This window comes from Uranotaenia lowii, chromosome 3 (genome assembly GCF_029784155.1).
Source record: "Uranotaenia lowii strain MFRU-FL chromosome 3, ASM2978415v1, whole genome shotgun sequence".
NCBI lineage: Eukaryota > Metazoa > Arthropoda > Insecta > Diptera > Culicidae > Uranotaenia > Uranotaenia lowii.
Window position 1 is genome coordinate 341134874 of NC_073693.1, and position 18739 is coordinate 341153612.

The 18739-nt window shown below is 36.0% G+C and overlaps 1 protein-coding gene across 1 annotated transcript; it reads right to left on the bottom strand.

The window, feature by feature from the left end:
* LOC129753882 (uncharacterized protein K02A2.6-like) lies at positions 1-1413 on the bottom strand. Its single transcript, XM_055749733.1, has one exon. It carries the CDS (start codon positions 1411-1413, stop codon positions 1-3), a length of 1413 nt encoding a protein of 470 aa, XP_055605708.1.
* Positions 1414-18739: the final 17326 nt, after the last annotated feature.

The following is an 18739-nucleotide window of genomic DNA, read 5'->3' on the forward strand; positions in this document are numbered from 1 at the left end:
TTAACTAAAAATGCAATAAAGGATCATGTCTTTCAACTTTTCTGGCTGCTTCGGCATTCGTTTCGGTCTTTGACATTGCTGGTATCTGTCCAAATCTTCGTTGTTATTATTCGTACCGCCTGTATTATTAGCAATGTCCTCTTCCTGTTTTTTTTCAGGAACACGTTTCACTTCATCCACATGTCTAGTAAGCTGTACACCTCTACTACTTTTGACTACTAATTTCGCATTTTCCCTTGTTACAACAGTGTATCGCTCTGTTCCAAACACAGGGTCTGATTTCCTTTTCTTTTGTTGAGTGATAACTACAGTATCTCCAGGGTTGATGTCAGAATATTTGGCCCCTCGTCGGTGATCAGCATACTTCTTGCTTTGAAGTTTTGAATAGTTGTCTTGTTCTGTTACTGCTTGGCGATCTAATGAAGTATCTGATTTTCGCTCCCATAAGCAAGGGAAAGTTCCTCTAAACTTCCAGCCGACTAACAACTCAAAAGGAGTAACGCCAAAACGTGAAAGGGGTCTTATTTTGTTATGCACATGCACATATTTTTGTAAAGCAGTCTTCCAATCCTGTCCGTCGAGTCTAGCAGCAGCAAGAGCATTTTTAATTCCACTGTTCTGGCGCTCAACTGCGCCGTTAGACTGAGCGCTCAATGGAATAGACTTCCAAACTTTAACACCTTTTCCTTCCCATGTTGAAACAAAGTTATCGCTCTGGAATGGAGGTCCATTATCACTCTGTATTACAAGAGGGAGACCCCATTCTGCGAAAATTTTCATAAGAACTGCATTAGTGCTATCTGCATCCGTTTTGCCCATTTCTACGACGTACAGGTAACGTGAATACGTGTCCACAAGCACGAGAAATTCTCCTTTTCCAAAGTCCCGGTCAGTGAAAAAATCCACTTGTAAGACTTCCCAAGGACCATTAGGTAGCCTTCTACTAGTAAGGGGTAGAGGAGGGTTTTTGCGCGAAAGAAGTAGACACGTCTCACAATTTCTGACGAATTCTTCTGCCGAAGTGCTCATATTGGGCCACCAGAAGTACTCTCGAAGAATTTTCTTTACCGACGCTATACCGACATGTCCTTGATGAGCAGATTGGAAAGCTCTCTCTCTGAGAGAAAGTGGTAGAACTATATTTTCGCTTTTGAAGACCATGGAACCGAGCCAACGTAATTGATGTTTCTCGGCTTCGTATCGACGCAATCGTTCTGGCCAGTGCCCTGATATAATTGCATTCTTCACTGCTAGTAGTTCCTCATCTGCTTCAGCTTCCGACGCTATCTCATCCCAGGTTATTTCCAGCTTTCCACTGTCCAAATAATGCAAAAGATGCTTATCATACGAATCATCAAAAGGCATCTCTGGTAGGCCATCCACTAAACGAGATAATGCATCAGCCACGTTCATTTCACCCGGCACTCTTTTCACTACAAAGTCGAAAGGTTGTAACCTTAAGGCCCAACCTTCCGCGCGAGTTACAGCTCTCTTGCCTATTCGGTGCTCTCCATTAAAAATAAAAGTGTTGGCTTCTGCATCGGATCTGATGGTGAAATGTTTTCCCACTAAGTAGATGGAAAGTCTTTCAACTGCCCAAACGATAGCCAACGCCTCTTTTTGCGTGTGAGGGTATTTCTTTTCCGCTAACGTCAACGCTTTTGATACACATGCTATCACACGTGGGGTTCCTTTATTATTCAATTGGATTAGGACAGCACCTAAACCATAGGGGGAAGCGTCGGTATAGAGCTCTGTCTCGTCATCTCTGTTGTAGTAACCAAGTGTACGTATAGTTTTCCAAGCTTCATTTTTAAGATGCTCGAATTCTTGATCTAATTCGCTATTCCAATAGAATTCTGAAGCATTAGCCAGTTGACGTAACCACTTTGTTTTACTTGCTCTATGCGGGATGAATTTCTCCACAAAGTTTATTAACCCCAAGAAGCTTTTGACTTCCTGTTGAGTATAAGGTTTGCGGAAGTTTTGTTAAGGCTTTAGATTTCTCTTCCTCAATACTCCATCCTTTATCAGACAGAGTGAAACCTAAAAATTTGACAGACTTTTGGCCAAAACAACTTTTTTCGTAGTTAATAAGCACATTGTGGTTGCCGAGAGAATCCAATACTGTCTTTAAATTTGCATCATGTTCCTCTTTCGACTTTCCTACAACCAAAATATCGTCAAGGTAGTTTATAGTTCCAGTACACCCTACTAGAATTACGGTTTGCATGATTTCTTGGAACGTGTCTGGTGCATTACACAGACCAAACGGAAGTCTGCAATATCTATATAATGCATCACCAGCGAAGAAATTTGTCAGATGGCGACTACCTTGCTCGAGCTCCACATGGAAAAATGCGCTTTTAAGATCAATTGTTGAGAAGTAAGTTGATCCATGAAGTTCCATTATAATTGACTCGAATGATGGCATCTTAAAAGGTGTTCGGTAGATACATCGATTAGGACCACGTAAATCAATCACTAATCGCACATCGTCTTTACCCTTCGGCACGACTAACAGAGAAGAACAGAATGATTTGTCCATGCCGTCGACCACTTTTTCGATTATACCTGATTTTAACAGCTCATCTATTCTTGTTTTGGTTAACTCCTTATATGCTGGTGGGATGTGAGTAAAAACTTTGCGCGAAGGCGGCATATCTTTGTTGTAATTTAACACTACAGGAGGAATATTAAATTTTGGAAATATTCCCGTTTTATCGGCAGCTAACGAATTGACAATCCTTAGTTCACACTTCCATAATGAGTTATCGAAACATAACAATGGTACCTTCAGACCCACGACCAGCACACTATACCTTGAAGCTGTGTTGAAACCCAGTAATGCTCTAGATTCGTCTACAACATAAAATGTCTCAGTAAAAACGGGTCTGTCTTCGGAAATGTACAGATCTGCTGAAAACGTTGCTATAACATCAATCTTATTTTTTTTTTTTTTTTTTTTTTTTTTTTTTTTTTTATGCGGCAGCTTTATGAGAAATCACACGGCCCTTTTGAGGCCAAAACTTCTCACCGCGGGGGAAAGCTGGGTAAATGAAATGGGTAGGATTTGGAGGAGACCGCAATACACCGGGCGAATTAGGAATGTGTCCCACTTAAACTCCGGTTGCTCTCTGACAAGTCAAACCCTGGCGAACCAGGACTGGGCTTGCCAATGAGCCGTATTACGAGCGAGGGTATTTTATATCGGTTGTATGATGTGGAAATGTGTAACACTGTGTCATGTGAAGTGAGCAACAAATAGTAGCTTTGGTTTGGTTTGTTTGCTGGATTCGTCGTGATATTAAGTAGTATTGTGTCGTCTGAAGTGAGCAACAAATAGTAGCCTTTGTAGGGCTGAGTTTTGTTGTCACATTGAGTAATATTGTGTCATGTGTAGTGAGCAATGTTTGAATTTTGTTGTCACAGTGAGTAGTATTGTGTCATGTGAAGTGATCAACAAATTTTAGCCTTTGTAGGGCTGAGTTTTGTTTTCACAGTGAGTAGTATTGTGTCATGTGTAGTGAGCAATGTTTGAATTTTGTTGTCACAGTGAGTATTATTGTGTCATGTGAAGTGAGCAACAAATTGTAGCCTTTGTAGGGCTGAGTTTTGTTTTCACAAGAGTAATATTGTATCATGTGTAGTGAGCAATGTTTGAATTTTGTTGTCACAGTGAGTAGTATTGTGTCATGTGAAGTGAGCAACAAATAGTAGCCTTTGTAGGGCTGAGGTTTGTTGTCACAATGAAAAGTATTGTATCGTGTGAAGTGAGCAACAAATAGTAGCCTTTGTAGGGCTGAGTTTTGTTGTCACGGTGAGTAATATTGTGTCATGTGAGGTGAGCAACAAATAGTAGCCTTTATAGGGCCGAGTTTTGTTGTCACAGTGAGTAGTATTGTGTCATGTGGAGTGAGCAACAAATAGTAGCCTTTGTAGGGCTGAGGTTTGTTGTCACAGTGAATAGTGTTATGTTGGGCCCTACCTGTCACCTAACCTTACTCGATTCAAAAACTTTGAGCCCATCTCTTGAGATTAGCATAGATTGGCGTATAAAAATATTAACAAATGAGTAAGTCTTTAGAGATTCAAAACAAATGTGGCTACTCTGTAATAATATTAACAACTTGGATACCATAAAACAGAATCTCCATTAAAAGGTGTTTATCACTGCAGCAATTGTAAAAAAAATCTACGTGAAACGAACAATAGAATAATTGATAAATGACCAAACAAGACCATCATCGCTAACTCTGAACATCTTCTCAGAGCAACTTTCCTCAATCTGTTTCGGTTGAAAGAAATAACACTCCTATTTTTAATTCCCAATATTATCTTCCTGGGCTGCCTTTATATTATTGTTTTTCAAAATCGTAACATCTTTCTTCGACTACCTTAATTGAATTTCAAGTCTAACCGAACAATAGACAAATCTACCAAAAAGCGTTGAAACGAGAAAGAATTATTGTTAACACGAAACTGTCCAAAAAGCATTCTGATCCAATGAGCCTCTAGTTCTTGTAAAATGCTTGATTTAAGAATAAGCCTTCGAAATTCATAAACCGCAAATGCACACTTACTAGAGCATTGGGGAAACGAATACTACTACCTTTACCTTGCCTAGTAACACATTGAACAGTTATTAACCCGTGACCCATTACAGTCTAGGATACGGGAACACCTCTGAACCTACAGAATACCGGACCTGAAATATAAAACTTTATTAAACAAATTGTATGAAAAATTATATCAGGTCAAACAATCATTACTGATCGGACCATATTGAACACTGGTAAGACGTTTGTTTAAAGCCGTGGGGCCAACACGTAGGTTCCGTTTCACTGGTGTTTATCAGTGATCCGTTCGTGTTCGCAAGATCTGGTGTGATACTCTCACTATTCGATTCTTTAAGATCTTGCGCGACAAGGCATACCCATTTATATCAAAGTGATATAAATGAGCCTCTTACCATGCCCACGGTATAACATCAATCTTATTTTTGCTAGCATAAGCTCTTAGAGACTTATCCGAACCATATCTAAGATCATAAAGCAGCTTGGCCGACGATTCATTTTTGAGAATCGAATCAAAATAATTTTTCGTAATGGTGTTAACTTGCGCACCCGAATCAATAAAAAATCGAACCTCGACCCCAGCAATTCTAGCGGTTATAAATGCCTCGCTTTCATGTTGAACTGAATGTCCTCTATTCTCAATAGACTTGATAACTGTTTGTAATTTTAGAACTTCATTTGGCTTTGGTGTTCTGTTGGAATCCGATAAACTAGTTATAGGCATTATCTAGAAATTAGTAAGTTGAATTTCATTTTACTGAAAATTATACAAAATAAATAAACGCCGTTATTCAATGAGCATACTTAATGATTTTTATTTAATTATAATTTAAATTAATTTTTTTTCTAATGAACATGCCTAATCCGCCATACCTCGGAATTCAATTAATACAACCCACTAAAATGTTACGCTGTAATTTTAGTAATTCAATTAATACAACCAACTAAAATGTTACGCTGTAATTTTAATCGCACTGTCAGTTTGTCAAAACATCGCAAATCTAAGTCAGTGTCGTGAAACGATTAGTTTTGTTTTGAAATACAAAATTAAAAGTAGTGAATTGATTGTGATACCCACTAAATTTTCAATAGCTGTTATATCACACTATTGTAGCAGCTATCGGAGAATACCCAAATCATTGGAAATGGACAGATCGTTTACTGGACGAGAAATTACAGTCGTTTCAAGTAAGACATTTCCGATGGATCTCAGGTTTTTCTTTTTTTTTTTTCAAGGAAGATCAAAATGCACTGATACAACAGAATACAGGTGAGTTTAAAATTATGTATTACCAATCAGTGTTCAAACATACAATGGTCCTGCAGAGATTTACAATGCGCATAACAATTTTAATTGAAATAACAATGTATTAAGGTCTATTTAGATAACCAAGGAAATTAATATCTTCTTCTTTAATAAGGAAATTTTGCAAAAATAATTTCATTGACAAAACAATTAGAAACACTAAGTATGCTCTTGAATTTTAAGAATCGTCTTCGTCAACATTTACCTTGATGTCATTTGGTTCCTCGGAGTTATCATCCTCGTCCTGTACCATTGCGATTTTACGGGCCGGAGTTCCTTCGGGCATTGAAGAATTGCGTTTAAACGGTTTCGGATTTGTTCTCGAATTGCTCGCGGGTCGGGAACAATATCGTGCAATATGCCCATATTCGCCGCAGGAGTGACATTTTTTGCAGTTGGAAGTGATGTGATTATTACTTCTACATTTTCCACAGGCTTGTGTTCGAAGACGATCTGGCTGATACCTGTTACTAGAAATTGAATTTTTTCTCAGATTCTGGTAATGTCCTTGTCGTGTACCAATTTGTGTTTCTCTATGATAGCTGCTAGATCTAGGGATGTAGCCGTCATTAGGTCCCCGCAGAAATCTTGGCTGATGATGTTGGTCGTACCCGTGATGATACCGGTCATACTGCATTCCTGATGATCTATTTTCAAAATTATTCTGCCGATAATTAAAACGCCCTTGGTCATACGAAACAGCTGCTACTGCAGTTCGGTAACGGTTGCCTATTGTACGCTGATACTCTTCTTCGTTGATTCTTTCGATGTCGCTTTCTCTCACAGCTTCGATGATGTCGTTAAGTGAACCTTGCCTAACCCAAATTCGAGTTACCATACTGCGTACGTGACTGTCGCTAGTACCTTTTGTGATAGTGCGAACTATGGCTTCTAGCTCCTCTGCTCCTTTGTAACCGCAAACTTTAGTCGCACCGATAACACGTCTCACGAAACTCAGATTATCTTCCTCTTTCTTTTGTGAAATGTTAAGCAACTTACTTCGTTGAGCCATCGTATATGATGGTGATCCAAAATATCCATTTAAACGAGCAATAGCGTTTGCATACGGTTTAGACTGCTCATCAGGCATACCCTGAGCAGTTACTGTACTATTCAAAATTTCGAATAATTTTGGACCAGCCTTGACTTTAAACATACACATTTTAGTGCGCTCATCCGGTTCACCCATCAAGTTCATAGAAGCCTCAAATATTTCCTTCCACTGGTCAAAAGTTTGCTTATCTATTTCGGAACGCCCTTCGGATGGTTTGCATTCTTGAATGGACATTGTATTAAGGGAAATATTGCTTATTAATGAAGCGTCGTTGCCATGAGAAATGTTGTCGTTACGCATGGTGCTAGAGCGAGCTGCCCTGAAATCGTCGAGTACCGTCACATTTTCCGTCAGCGTCGAGTTTTCGATAAGCTTTGCCTTGAGCAACTCATTTTCCTTTTTCGTTTTTCTGAGCTGTTTCCGCAATCGTTCCTCGGTAGTTGTAATTTTTTTTCTAAAGGAACAGAATATACAGCATAGTATGAATAACTGATTAAAAATCACGTTCTTTTTTCGTTTCCCTTTTTATTTTTTTTATTTATTCATAAATGTTGCACTACAAATTCCGTTATGATACCATTAATGAAACTACACAATTGTTTTATTCTCAAGTATATTTATACAGTATATACATATATATATATATATATATATATATATATATATATATATATATATATTTTTATTAAACAGTTTTCAACATTTAAAAAATTCTCTGTTCTTGTGTCAGTGAGCTCTATCAAAAAAACATTATTCGTTTTTTTTTTTTTGCATATCCATACATTTTTGTCGTTGTTGATATTAGAGTTCTACCCTTGCGTTAGAACTCCACTCTGGCATTGGAGCTATGCCCTTGCGTCAAAGCTCAGCCCATAAGTTGGTGCTCTGCCCTTGCGTCAGAACTCCGCCCTGGCTTTAGAGCTATGCCCTTGCGTCAAAGCTCATCCTTACGTCGGAGCTCTGTCCATGCGTCAGAACTATTTTTCACGTGGGCGTGGGAGCTCTGCCCTTGCGTCAGAACTTTTTCGCGTAGAAGCTCTGCCCTTGCGTCAGAGTTTCATAATCACAATGTCGCTCAATATGGTAAACAATCGTTACAATTTCTTTTCTCACTTCTTCATCTTACTGTTTTATTATTTTTTTTATTTTTTTTGACAGTCGTTATTCAATGTCACCATTATTGATATTTTCATAAATCTACCTTGGTATCAGGATTTTCCAATTTCAATCTGACTACATTAAAAACTCCATTACTTGCTTTAACCAATTTTCTTATTTACTCACCTGGCGGAGGGAGCCTCAACCGCGCCATTGTCGAATCCGCCGGTGGAGTCCATCTTTTTTTAGCCAAACCTTGCACAACTGATTAAAATTTCAACTCACACAACCGTTTCTACCAATAGTCGCTGAATGACTGACTCGTTCGCCCGCGCCTCGTTGCAACGGCGAAACGCACACTCTGATTCTCAAATCACAATTTGACGTTTAATTGCTCTCAATTTGAAACACGAGAATTTCAAAACACCGTGGGTATATACATTTCAATATATTTAATAATGAATTACTTATTCGATCTTTATTATTATTTATTATTCTCTACTTCATTAATCCTCCACACGATGTAGATTAAATTTATAAAAACAGTAAAATATTTTGGAATATACTTTTAGATTTTCCAGAAATCTTAAACTTAATATTCAAAGTTGATGCTTTTTCATTGTAATTTGCATCGCTGCTGCTGGTGCACATCCGAAAATGACTCCTTCCGCAGGTGAGGTTATTTTCCATTATCGTGCCTTGTAAAAAAATCAAAATTATCTGATTGTTCATAAATTGTTATTAAAAGTTGATATTTACCATTAAAAACTGGGTTTTCCGATGTTTATTGCAGACAAAAGTGACAAGTGATGCCTTGAACAAACTGATCAACATTTACTCAGTTGTCGCCTTTAGGCACTCAAATTTGCTGAGTGCCAATTTTCGTGTCGTCTGAGTAGCCGCTACTTGGAAAAACTGAGTCGTTTTAGATCAAGCGACGGCTGCGTCATACAAAAGCGATTTCTGAGTAAAATGAAGTCGGGCTCCGGGTATTTTAAATTTAGCGAGAAGACTATTTGTACATTAAACATTTTCATTCTGTAGAGTGGAAATTTGATCGCTTAAGGACGACAAACTTTTGTCACGCCGCAGACTTCATGGTTGGTTCTGCTAAGGACAAATGCCTCCTGTGAAGTTAAAATTCCTTTAAAAAAATGGATGATTCTGCGTACTGTGGCATGCAACCAGTAAGCCGACAGATTAAAGGTCGGGACAGGTGAAAAACAAATATTGGGCAGACATCGGTCATATTATTTTTGTTTTTTTTTTCGGTCGCTCCTTCAATTGACGTTTAGTGACATTTTAGTTGGATAATTTCTCTAAATCCAGATGATTAAGGGCTGAAAGTAGGCTTCTTAGTGAATTTTGGTGGCCTTCTTTTAGCCAGATTGCTAATTGAAAATTTAATCACGATATTTTTTCAGCCCTTTTTTAGCAAAAAATGTTTGTTGGGAATAGCTTGACTGTTGAAATTTTCGCGGCATACTTTGGACAATATTTTGCGCATATTCCTCTGAAAACGAACTCCAAACGTGGTTCTCATTTTATGTTCAGGAGCTGTAATCAACGCTGATTGTTATTGGTTTTTCTGGTTGATGATTTTCGGTGAATTTGAAATCAAATAAAAACAATTCTTTTGACGTTTCGGCCTACTTCTTTCAGCCATCCTCAGAAAACTATATTAGAATACGAAAACTTAAATTAACAAAAAAATCTTCACAATACCCAAGAAGCCATAAGCACTAAAGCTTTGCAAGTGCTAAATTACACTATATCAGCACATCAAGTGCAATTTTGTATTATAACAGCTCTTCGAGTGCTATGCTGCATTATATAAGAAGTATTCCACTCTTTCAAATGCAACTAGCATTTTTTCAGCTTTTCAAATGCAGCATAGCTCTAAATCACAATAATAAATGCTATATGTTATGAGCATTAAATTGGCATCACACAAGCTTGTTTTATTAAGTGCTTTTTTGCACAATGTATGCAATACAGTGGCATAAGGACAAAGCAAATTAGCATTGATTGATGCTGAATTAATTTTCAAAGACGCGGACCTGACAGGTTCACAAGCAGAGTCAATCCCAAGTAACCAAAAGTTCCATAAAACAGGCTCTCAGCTTTGTTAACGAATGAACAGCATTCTACTCAGCTTAAAATTTAAGTTCTTATCAATACTTCCAAAGGCCATAGTTGAAGCTGAGTAGAAGGCCAGCTGAGACCTCGAATCATGGCCGTAGGAACGGGGGGGGTTTTGGGGGTTAAACCCCCCGCATGAGGGTCCGAAAAAGCAAGCAAGGTGTTCTACTCTACACGCAAAATTTTAAATTTTAATCAAATGATGATATTAGAGCAAAGATATTCAGGACTAAAATCTAATGCCAAAATCTCAAAAACCCATCCAAAGTTCAAATTCTGCTATAGTTTTTCAAAATTTTCTCACTTTTCCATAGAATAAGGTTGTCAGAATTTTTTCAGCACGTATCCGGGCCGGACAAATCTGGGCTGTTTTGTATAGAAACCTGGAAAAATCCGGGAAATGGATTTCAAAATTGTCTACTAAAATTCAAGCAATATCGGGAAATTTTGGTTAAGACTTAGGAATTTCTCATAAAAATCAAGAAAAAAAAAATGAAAAAACCTTTTAAGAATTTTTTTTTAAACTTGTTCCAAAAATTTTGGACACATTAATAATTTAAAAAATTACAACACAATTTGATTTTTTTTAGATTTTCATTTAAGAATGAGAATGACAACAAATCCGGGCAAAATCCGGACTTTTCCAATCAAATCCGGGCAACCTGGTCGGACCGAATTTTTCCCAGATTTTGTTTTAAATATCTTGGTCATTCCGGTTAAAACCGGGCAATCTAGCAATCTTATCAAAGAAATTCAGGTCTGAATATTAAATTTTAAATTAAACCCATTTTGGAGGTTCTGGTTCCACATCAAGTCTTGGATTCTTCATTGTTAGTTCGAATAATCATAAGAAATTCAGAATGAAAAGCTGCTTTGAAATCTTGGTTCAAATTCGGTTTTGCATTTCATATCAAATTTGAATCATGTTTTTCGAAAATCATTTGAATTTTCAATATTTTGATAATAGTTTTCCAAATATGAAATAAAGATGAATTTAGTTTTATGTTCAAAGTCGAAGTTCTAAAAAGTTATTCTAACTCAAAATTTAAACATTTAAAACTTCTAAGAGGTGATCCAAAATTGAAAATTCGGATTTAGATTCATCATTTGAAATTCACAATTTAATTCAAATTCACAATACGGATTAAAAATAAATAATTGAAAACATGAATTAAGATTAAACCAGCACTACAGAATTTAAATAATAGATTCATGAATGAGGGCTCTAAAACTTGGCTCATAGAAATGTGATCTGGAATTAAGATTCAGAAATCGTTTGTACATTTCAGAAATCGTATTGAAATTCGGAAACAGATTCAAAGTTTTATTTATGAATTCTGGATCAGAATTCAGATATTAAATTCAGAAAAAAATTTGACTTGTAAATGTGTTTATCAATCAACATAAAATTGTTGAGGAATTCAAGAGAACATAACATGAATTAGTTTGTATACACAATTCAGCTGAAAATCATAAATATAAAGTAGAATTTGAGTTAATTTTCTAAGTTTTGTTTAATGCAAAATATCCCAACTTATGTTTTAGAAAAATCACCCACTAGATTTTTAACATGGAATTGATTTTTTATGAAAATTATTTCCTTTTAGAGAAACATTTACATGATCTTCACTTAAAAAATCTGCACAAAATTTTATATTTTGTCGTTGTATTGTTCAAAATTATTAATATTGCAGTATTTAAAAGCCAAATTTCACACTAAAATCATAAATTAAATTCAAGTTTGCATCAAAGTTATTTTATCCGAATTTTTTTTTATCTCCTACTGTTTTTTGGAAAATTTTATTTATTTTCATCAAAGGTGGAATTCGCAAAAGAGTTTGGAAGATTGAGCTTGTTAGATTTGACCTTAGAAAAAGTTTTTTTTTAAAGAATTGAAGGCTACCATAAAAAGAACTAATTCTATGTTCAAATCAAATTACTTTGCAGACTCTAGCAGACTCTTAAACAAATTCGAAGATTTCAACCATCGATGAAAGCAAATTGTTACGCAGAAAATCATAGGTAAAAATCAATCACCAAAACCCCCCCCATGAGTCGGTTCTTCCTACGGCCCTGCCTCGAATAATAGAGATTTATAAAAAAGAAACATACTTTTTCTCCTCCTTGCCTTTGGTTTTCTTTACCTATTCATTTCAATTCAATATTTTTTTTTTAAACTGTGAATGAATGTTATACTCACTTGAAAAAATTGCATCCTTGAAGATTTGAACTTGAACCATCGAGAACTGAACACGTTACCTCTGTACCATGACCAATGCTTAGATTGCTGTTATTTAAAGCATCAATAAAATAAACTTAGAATTATCGCCTTTTCAAAGCAGGCGAAATGAAAAAATGTCAACATTCGTACCTATTCCCCGAAGCTTGCATCCAGTTTTTCAAAACAAACAAGGAGGAAGTGAAATTGAACGTGAGTGATTTTAAGTTTTATGTTGTTTATTTTATGCATTTTGTTTGTTTCATTTTAGTTTTAAAAATGGAGAGCGATTCCATCAAGCTTTTTCTCAAAGCTTTCAACTATGGAGATTTGCGGAACTGTTTCAAATACAGAAAATTGAAAGAGAAATTTCTGGGCGAGTGCAAAACGAAACGTTTTTCCCCTTTTATTTTCTTTTAACAAAACAATTTTTTTTAGATTCTTGTGAAACCTTTAATCACAGTTTATAAAAATGATTCTGGAAACAATCGAAAGGGCTGCATAATTTATTTCTCAGAAGGAAACATTTTTTTTGTCCAGCTCATATTAAAGAATATATTTCTGCTAGTTTGAGAAGCTAACGTCCATACTAACCGAGTGGTTACGCCGGAAGATTCCCTTCTTCGGCTGTAACAATTACTCTGCCTGCAACAAAGAAAAAAAAAGAAAAATCTGATTGTCAACGAGGACATGCGATTCTGTTTGTTAGATATGATTATTGATAAATTGGAAAAACAATTTGAACTATTTTTGGGAAAGCAACTTTGAGTTTTATGTTATCTTTAGTTTTGATTTATTTGTGGTTTTAGTTCGTTGTTCCTATATTCGTAGCTCTGATATTCTGTTGTTGATTCTTGTGCAAAATCCAAATGTTAAACTAATGATCTGTCTACTTTTTAATGTCATAACTTACTGCATTTTTGACGCAACTCAAATTGCATTTAAGTTCTATAAAAGTTCCAAGTGGACTCGAAAAGTTCGTAAAGAGTTCTTCATGGAACCAAAAAGTACATAAGAAGCTCTACATGGAACCAAAAAGTTTGTAAGAAGTTCGTAAGAAAGCACGATAGGCCAAATTGATACCCAGATTTATTAAGGTACTTGGAACACCCAAAAATGTTCTAACTATACTACTTGTATTGACTTTTTATGTTCGTTCAAAAATGCCTTATCAAGCAATCAGGGAAAATGGTTTTCATTTCTCTCGAGAACCTTTTATTCAGCCAAATGTGAACTTGTGCACAAGATTAAGTAACTATGCGACTTTTGGTTACTTGGGAATGTCAAATGTCGCATATAGATGTTATGAGTTCGATTCAGAGTCATTTTCAGCTGAAAAATAAATATTATGTAGGAAATTTCGGCATCGTCGAACCGCATTTGCATTTTGCCCGCCAACGCTATAGCATCAACCAATGCTAATACAGTGCTTTTATAGGGTTATACCAGTTGCTGCATTAAAGCAGCAGTTAATTTCGCCAAATCTGGATCCAGAGCTTATATGATGCACAGAATCAAGCTCTATAGCTGACGTTAGAGCAAAATTCATGCTAGATTTGAGTGCTTATGGCTACTTGGGTATTTCATCACAATATCACTGCACTCTTTCACTAACGATTTGCATCGCCACGTGCTTCCTGAACGGCTGTCTTACTTGATTTGAGTCGAATTTGAACCGCTTCTAGCAGTTGACGGCCTTCTAATATAGTTTTCAGAGGATGGATGAAAGTAGTAGGCCGAAACGTCAAAAGAATTGTTTTTATTTGATTTCTAATTCACCGAAAAACATCAACCAGAAAAACCAACGGTTCCCATTTTGGATAAAATGCTGAAAACGTATTGAAAACACAGAAGCCAACTAGCATATTACTATGGTTTTATTTGTCTGTGGTTTTATTATGGCATTTTATAAGCAGCTAGTTTTATAACTGTTTTATCATGGTAATTAAAAAAGCTTAGATTCTTGATTCAACCATTTGGTTATAGGTAGTTCTGAAAACGCTAATAAAGCTTTCACTAAATTACACTGTTTAAGTAGTTTAGAAAGAGTTCTGAATGCTCTATTTAAACTCCAACAAAACATAAACTTAGATGTTTGTTGCAAGCTTTTCTTTGCATGTTTTGAAAGGCACGCAGTGCTTGATTTTAAAACCGTAATAAAATTAGGTGACAGTTCTCGATCAAGATGGCAAGACAGGACACGCTAAGGCTATCAGCAATCGAAAGATTCTCTTTAATTCAACCACGGTAAAAGAAAAGTTCATATACCGCTGTATTTCGATAGAAACTTACTGATCTTCTTCAGTGAGCGTTTTCAATTTTGATCGAAACTCCCCACCATATAATGTTTTTAAAATTATGAGAAGAAAAAACTATGCAACACATCTGGGGTTCAACAACCGCCAGGTGTCAACGTTTTTCGCACAATAATCTAAGCGAAGCTTCAAGCAAAAAAAAAAACAACACAAAACTAAATTCATAAACATCCTCCGGTTCTTTTGTGACCTCTTCGCACAATAGCGTAACTACTTTGTATGAGGAAGAAAAGTGAAACTCATATTACGTTTCTGCGATATCTTCAGACTGAATCGTCCAAGAACTGTCAACTAAAGTTATATTGGCACATTCACAATCGCCTAGCTTAGATTGATGTCACAATCTTCAATGCAATGGCAATCTCTTTCATGAACGATACAAAGTTATACAGCAAAACATACAAATATTACAACTTTATGAAAGGTAACTGAGCCAAATTCACCACATTGTACAGTTCCGTGGATCGAGAGATTCCCTCCATATGGTTCCCGAATTCTCAAATTCCATTTTGCCAAAATAATTCTCAACAACCCTTTTTCGGCGTCCGGAGACTGGTTGAACTAGTTTTGAATCTATTCACGCCGGTCATTGACCCTGAGAAATTGCATGGCGAGAATTTGATTCATAACGTCTCAGCACGTTCATATCTTCTAGCTCCTTTTCTAATTTTCTAGTTCTAGTATTCTTCCCTGGGACCAATTGATCTCAACGAGTGGCGGTTCTTTTTTGGGGATCTTCCTCTATGGCCACGATGAAAAGGGGCGGCAATCTGTTCAAATGACCCTCAATCCAATTCCGACTGTCACCCCAATGCACTTGGCTGGATTCTAAATTTGCAATAGGAAACAGTTTGTTATTCTCTTCAATTTAAGACAAGGGTTCAACGACTTCGTTCTTCTCAAATAATATTTGATGGGCTCTTATATTTGGACCTTGCAAATATCTCCTAAATACATATGTTTTCAGAACTTCCAGCGATCTTCTTATTAAATTTTAAAATTTTTTGAAAATTCTGTGCTTCGTGTTTTGAGAATCTTAAGGTGCGAAAATGTGTCAAATGCAAATGACAGCAACTTTCCAATCCACTTTTCGATTTTTTTCATTGAATTTTAATAATTTAAAAATGAATAGTTATATTGTCTGAGAAACATATTTGAGTTATATTACGAGGTTTCCAAACTATGATTATGCACAAATCGATAGAGAAACTAGAGAGATTGCTGATTTAGTCGGGAGTGTTAAATTGACACTCCAAGAACTATAACGGGTAGAAAACCTGGAACGGATTAAGGTTAAGCATGATAGAAATCAACGACAGATTAGGGTTAGGCATGAAAAAAATGACACTAATGACAACAACAATTCTAACAAAACAATTTGAAACAAGTAAAAAGAAGTTGAGCGTGTTGCCAAAATCGAAAGGAACGCATAATAACGTGTTAATTCGAAATTCAACAAATTTTTAATCGGACTCCACTAATTAATAAGCTTTTTAACACAAAGATCACACACATTCCTTCGGTCCTCATTAAATGTTTACAACAGCCTTATGAACTGTTGAGCTAGAGAAAGGATTATTAAAATATGAAATTTTCTCCTCAGACACCCGACCCGAGTCTTTAAAAATAAAAACTAATCAAAAGCTCGTGTTTGAAACCTTAGAACATCAATACTTGTCCAGCTTTGTAATGTTGTAGAGAAAACAACAACGATAATTAACGTAAAAAATTGGAACGCGCTCACCCAGTTGATTGTTGGTAACAAAAACATTTTTCATCCAGAGGTGTCCGTAAACCATTCCAGGTTAAAGACACTTTTCCACAAAATCTGACTACGCCAAATCAGAAATGTTCACTAAATCATTCTACTGAAATAATATAACTGAATCACTTCAGTTCCACTATAGTTAGTTTATTTAAAAACTATTTTTTTTTTTAATTTTCGCGGACGAAGAAAAAAAACGCGTGCGGATCGCGAAAGTCATGGACTGCTCCTCTTCTACTCTGCGTTAGTTTTGAAGTTGTAACTATCAAGGCGAGAATTCAGCTTAAAAACTGTTCTGAGTTTACTGTGTGAATTTAGATCAGAAATTGAGCGAAACTAAGCGATTAGAAAATAAACGATGAACAATTTTATCCATACATCTTCAATCCTACCAGAAATTTCTTTTTTTTCTCTTAAATAGTTCATCTGAAAATATTTCCCGAGTTTTTATTTTATACCGGGGGACGAATGGTCGGAATTTGACCAAATCGAATTTAACGCCATCAGCATTTTTTTTTGAGAAACTTCTGATGATTGTACAAATTATTCCTACAGGCTACAAGAAACAATTTATAAATTTTAAGGACCAGAATTAGTGATTTTTAATCCAAGAAACAAATTTCCGTCAGTCATAGTTACTTTTTCGGTCTTTTGTAAATGAGATTCAAATTCTGTTGTGTCAAGATGGTGTTTGTGCTTAGTTTGGCCTGGTCAAGCCCAAAAAAATGTTCGTTAAAAAGTTCACTAAAGATTCTATGTGTTAAATTTTAACAAACATAAAAATTAAGCCCAAAACTAGTAAATTAATTTAACACACTTTTTTTCGTTTCATTATTTAAAGATTCAACGATTCAACAAATCTCTCTAAAGAAGGCAAACGACAATTCTCTGACTTCACTTCATATGCAGTCTGCGGATATCGTCGGGATTTCCAATTTCTAATGCTAGTGTGCAACTTGTAGTTTCAATTAGATGATTCATTAGTCGATGTTTGGAATTTTGGATAAGGCATTCCGTTACTGAAACAAAAAAGAGGATGCAAGTTAAACGGGATTTTTTCTCGGCAACAACTGGACTGAAGTACACAATTTTATTATTTTTGAGCTGCGCGAAATTTCGAGTTATATTTTTTTTTTTGGTTTAAATGTTAGTTTCATAATTTTTCTGTTACTATGGGAGATGAGGGCATAATGGCCACCTTAAGGGCATCCGCAGCAATCGCGAGCAAAGTGAAAATGCTCACGAGTTTGATCACTTCCATACCGCACCGGGGGTTAGTATGAAGGTGAGCAAAATAGGGCCGTTGCCGTCGGGACCGACAAAATCACCAAATTTGCTCACTAGAAAGGGGCGAGATCAAACATGCACTGAAAAAATTCTACCGTTTTAAGCAGAATTAAACAAACGAACGGAAAGCGGAAACTTTTTTTATTGCGCAAAAACTAATTCCATGAAATATTTCCGAAAAGCCCTTCAAGTCCGACGATTGCTTTCTGAAAATTTTGATTGTGCATTCCGTGTAGTAAACATTTTACTGACTCTCACAACCTTGATTGAAGCTTCAAGGATTTTTTCGGAGTAATAATAATCGAGACCAGTGCGCTGTGCAGGATTTTTGTATCCAACCGTATGGGTGGCATTCCATTACTGTCCCTACCAATTCGGCTTTCGAAACGAGGTCTCTCAATAAGTTTGCAACTAATGGGACCCAGTTTTTCGGAGCAGCAACTATTTCAGTCAGCACGTTGGACAGAAAAAGAAGTTGAAGATTTAAGCAGAATTAAACAAACGACGTCGCAGCGTGTGGATGTTTGTTGATATTCATTTTAAGAAAAAATGTGTATGAAATTAAAATTGTGGATGGATTTTTTTTTTTTTTTTGAATAAACAGTTGAATTCGCAATTTCGTTACATTTTTCGGATTTATCCAGGAATTGAACGAGAAAGTGCAATTGCTGGTTCTGATGGTGAGTTATTTATTTTGTATTTTATATTGTTTAGGACTTTTTTCTACCTATGAATTTTGATAACATTTTTTCCTTTCTCACTCAACTTCAGATAAACAAACTCGAAGCATCGTATTTTATGACCAAAAATGATCATGTAACTAAGAAGAGCCGTTTGGTGGACGACTCCGAAAATTTACTCGGTTCGTATTAATTTAAGAATGATTTTCTTCAAAAGTTTTCTCAGTGCAATGGTAAATTTAAAAATAATTATGCTACCGCCCGGTGCGCGAAAGAGTGTGTATCCCAAAACCGGTC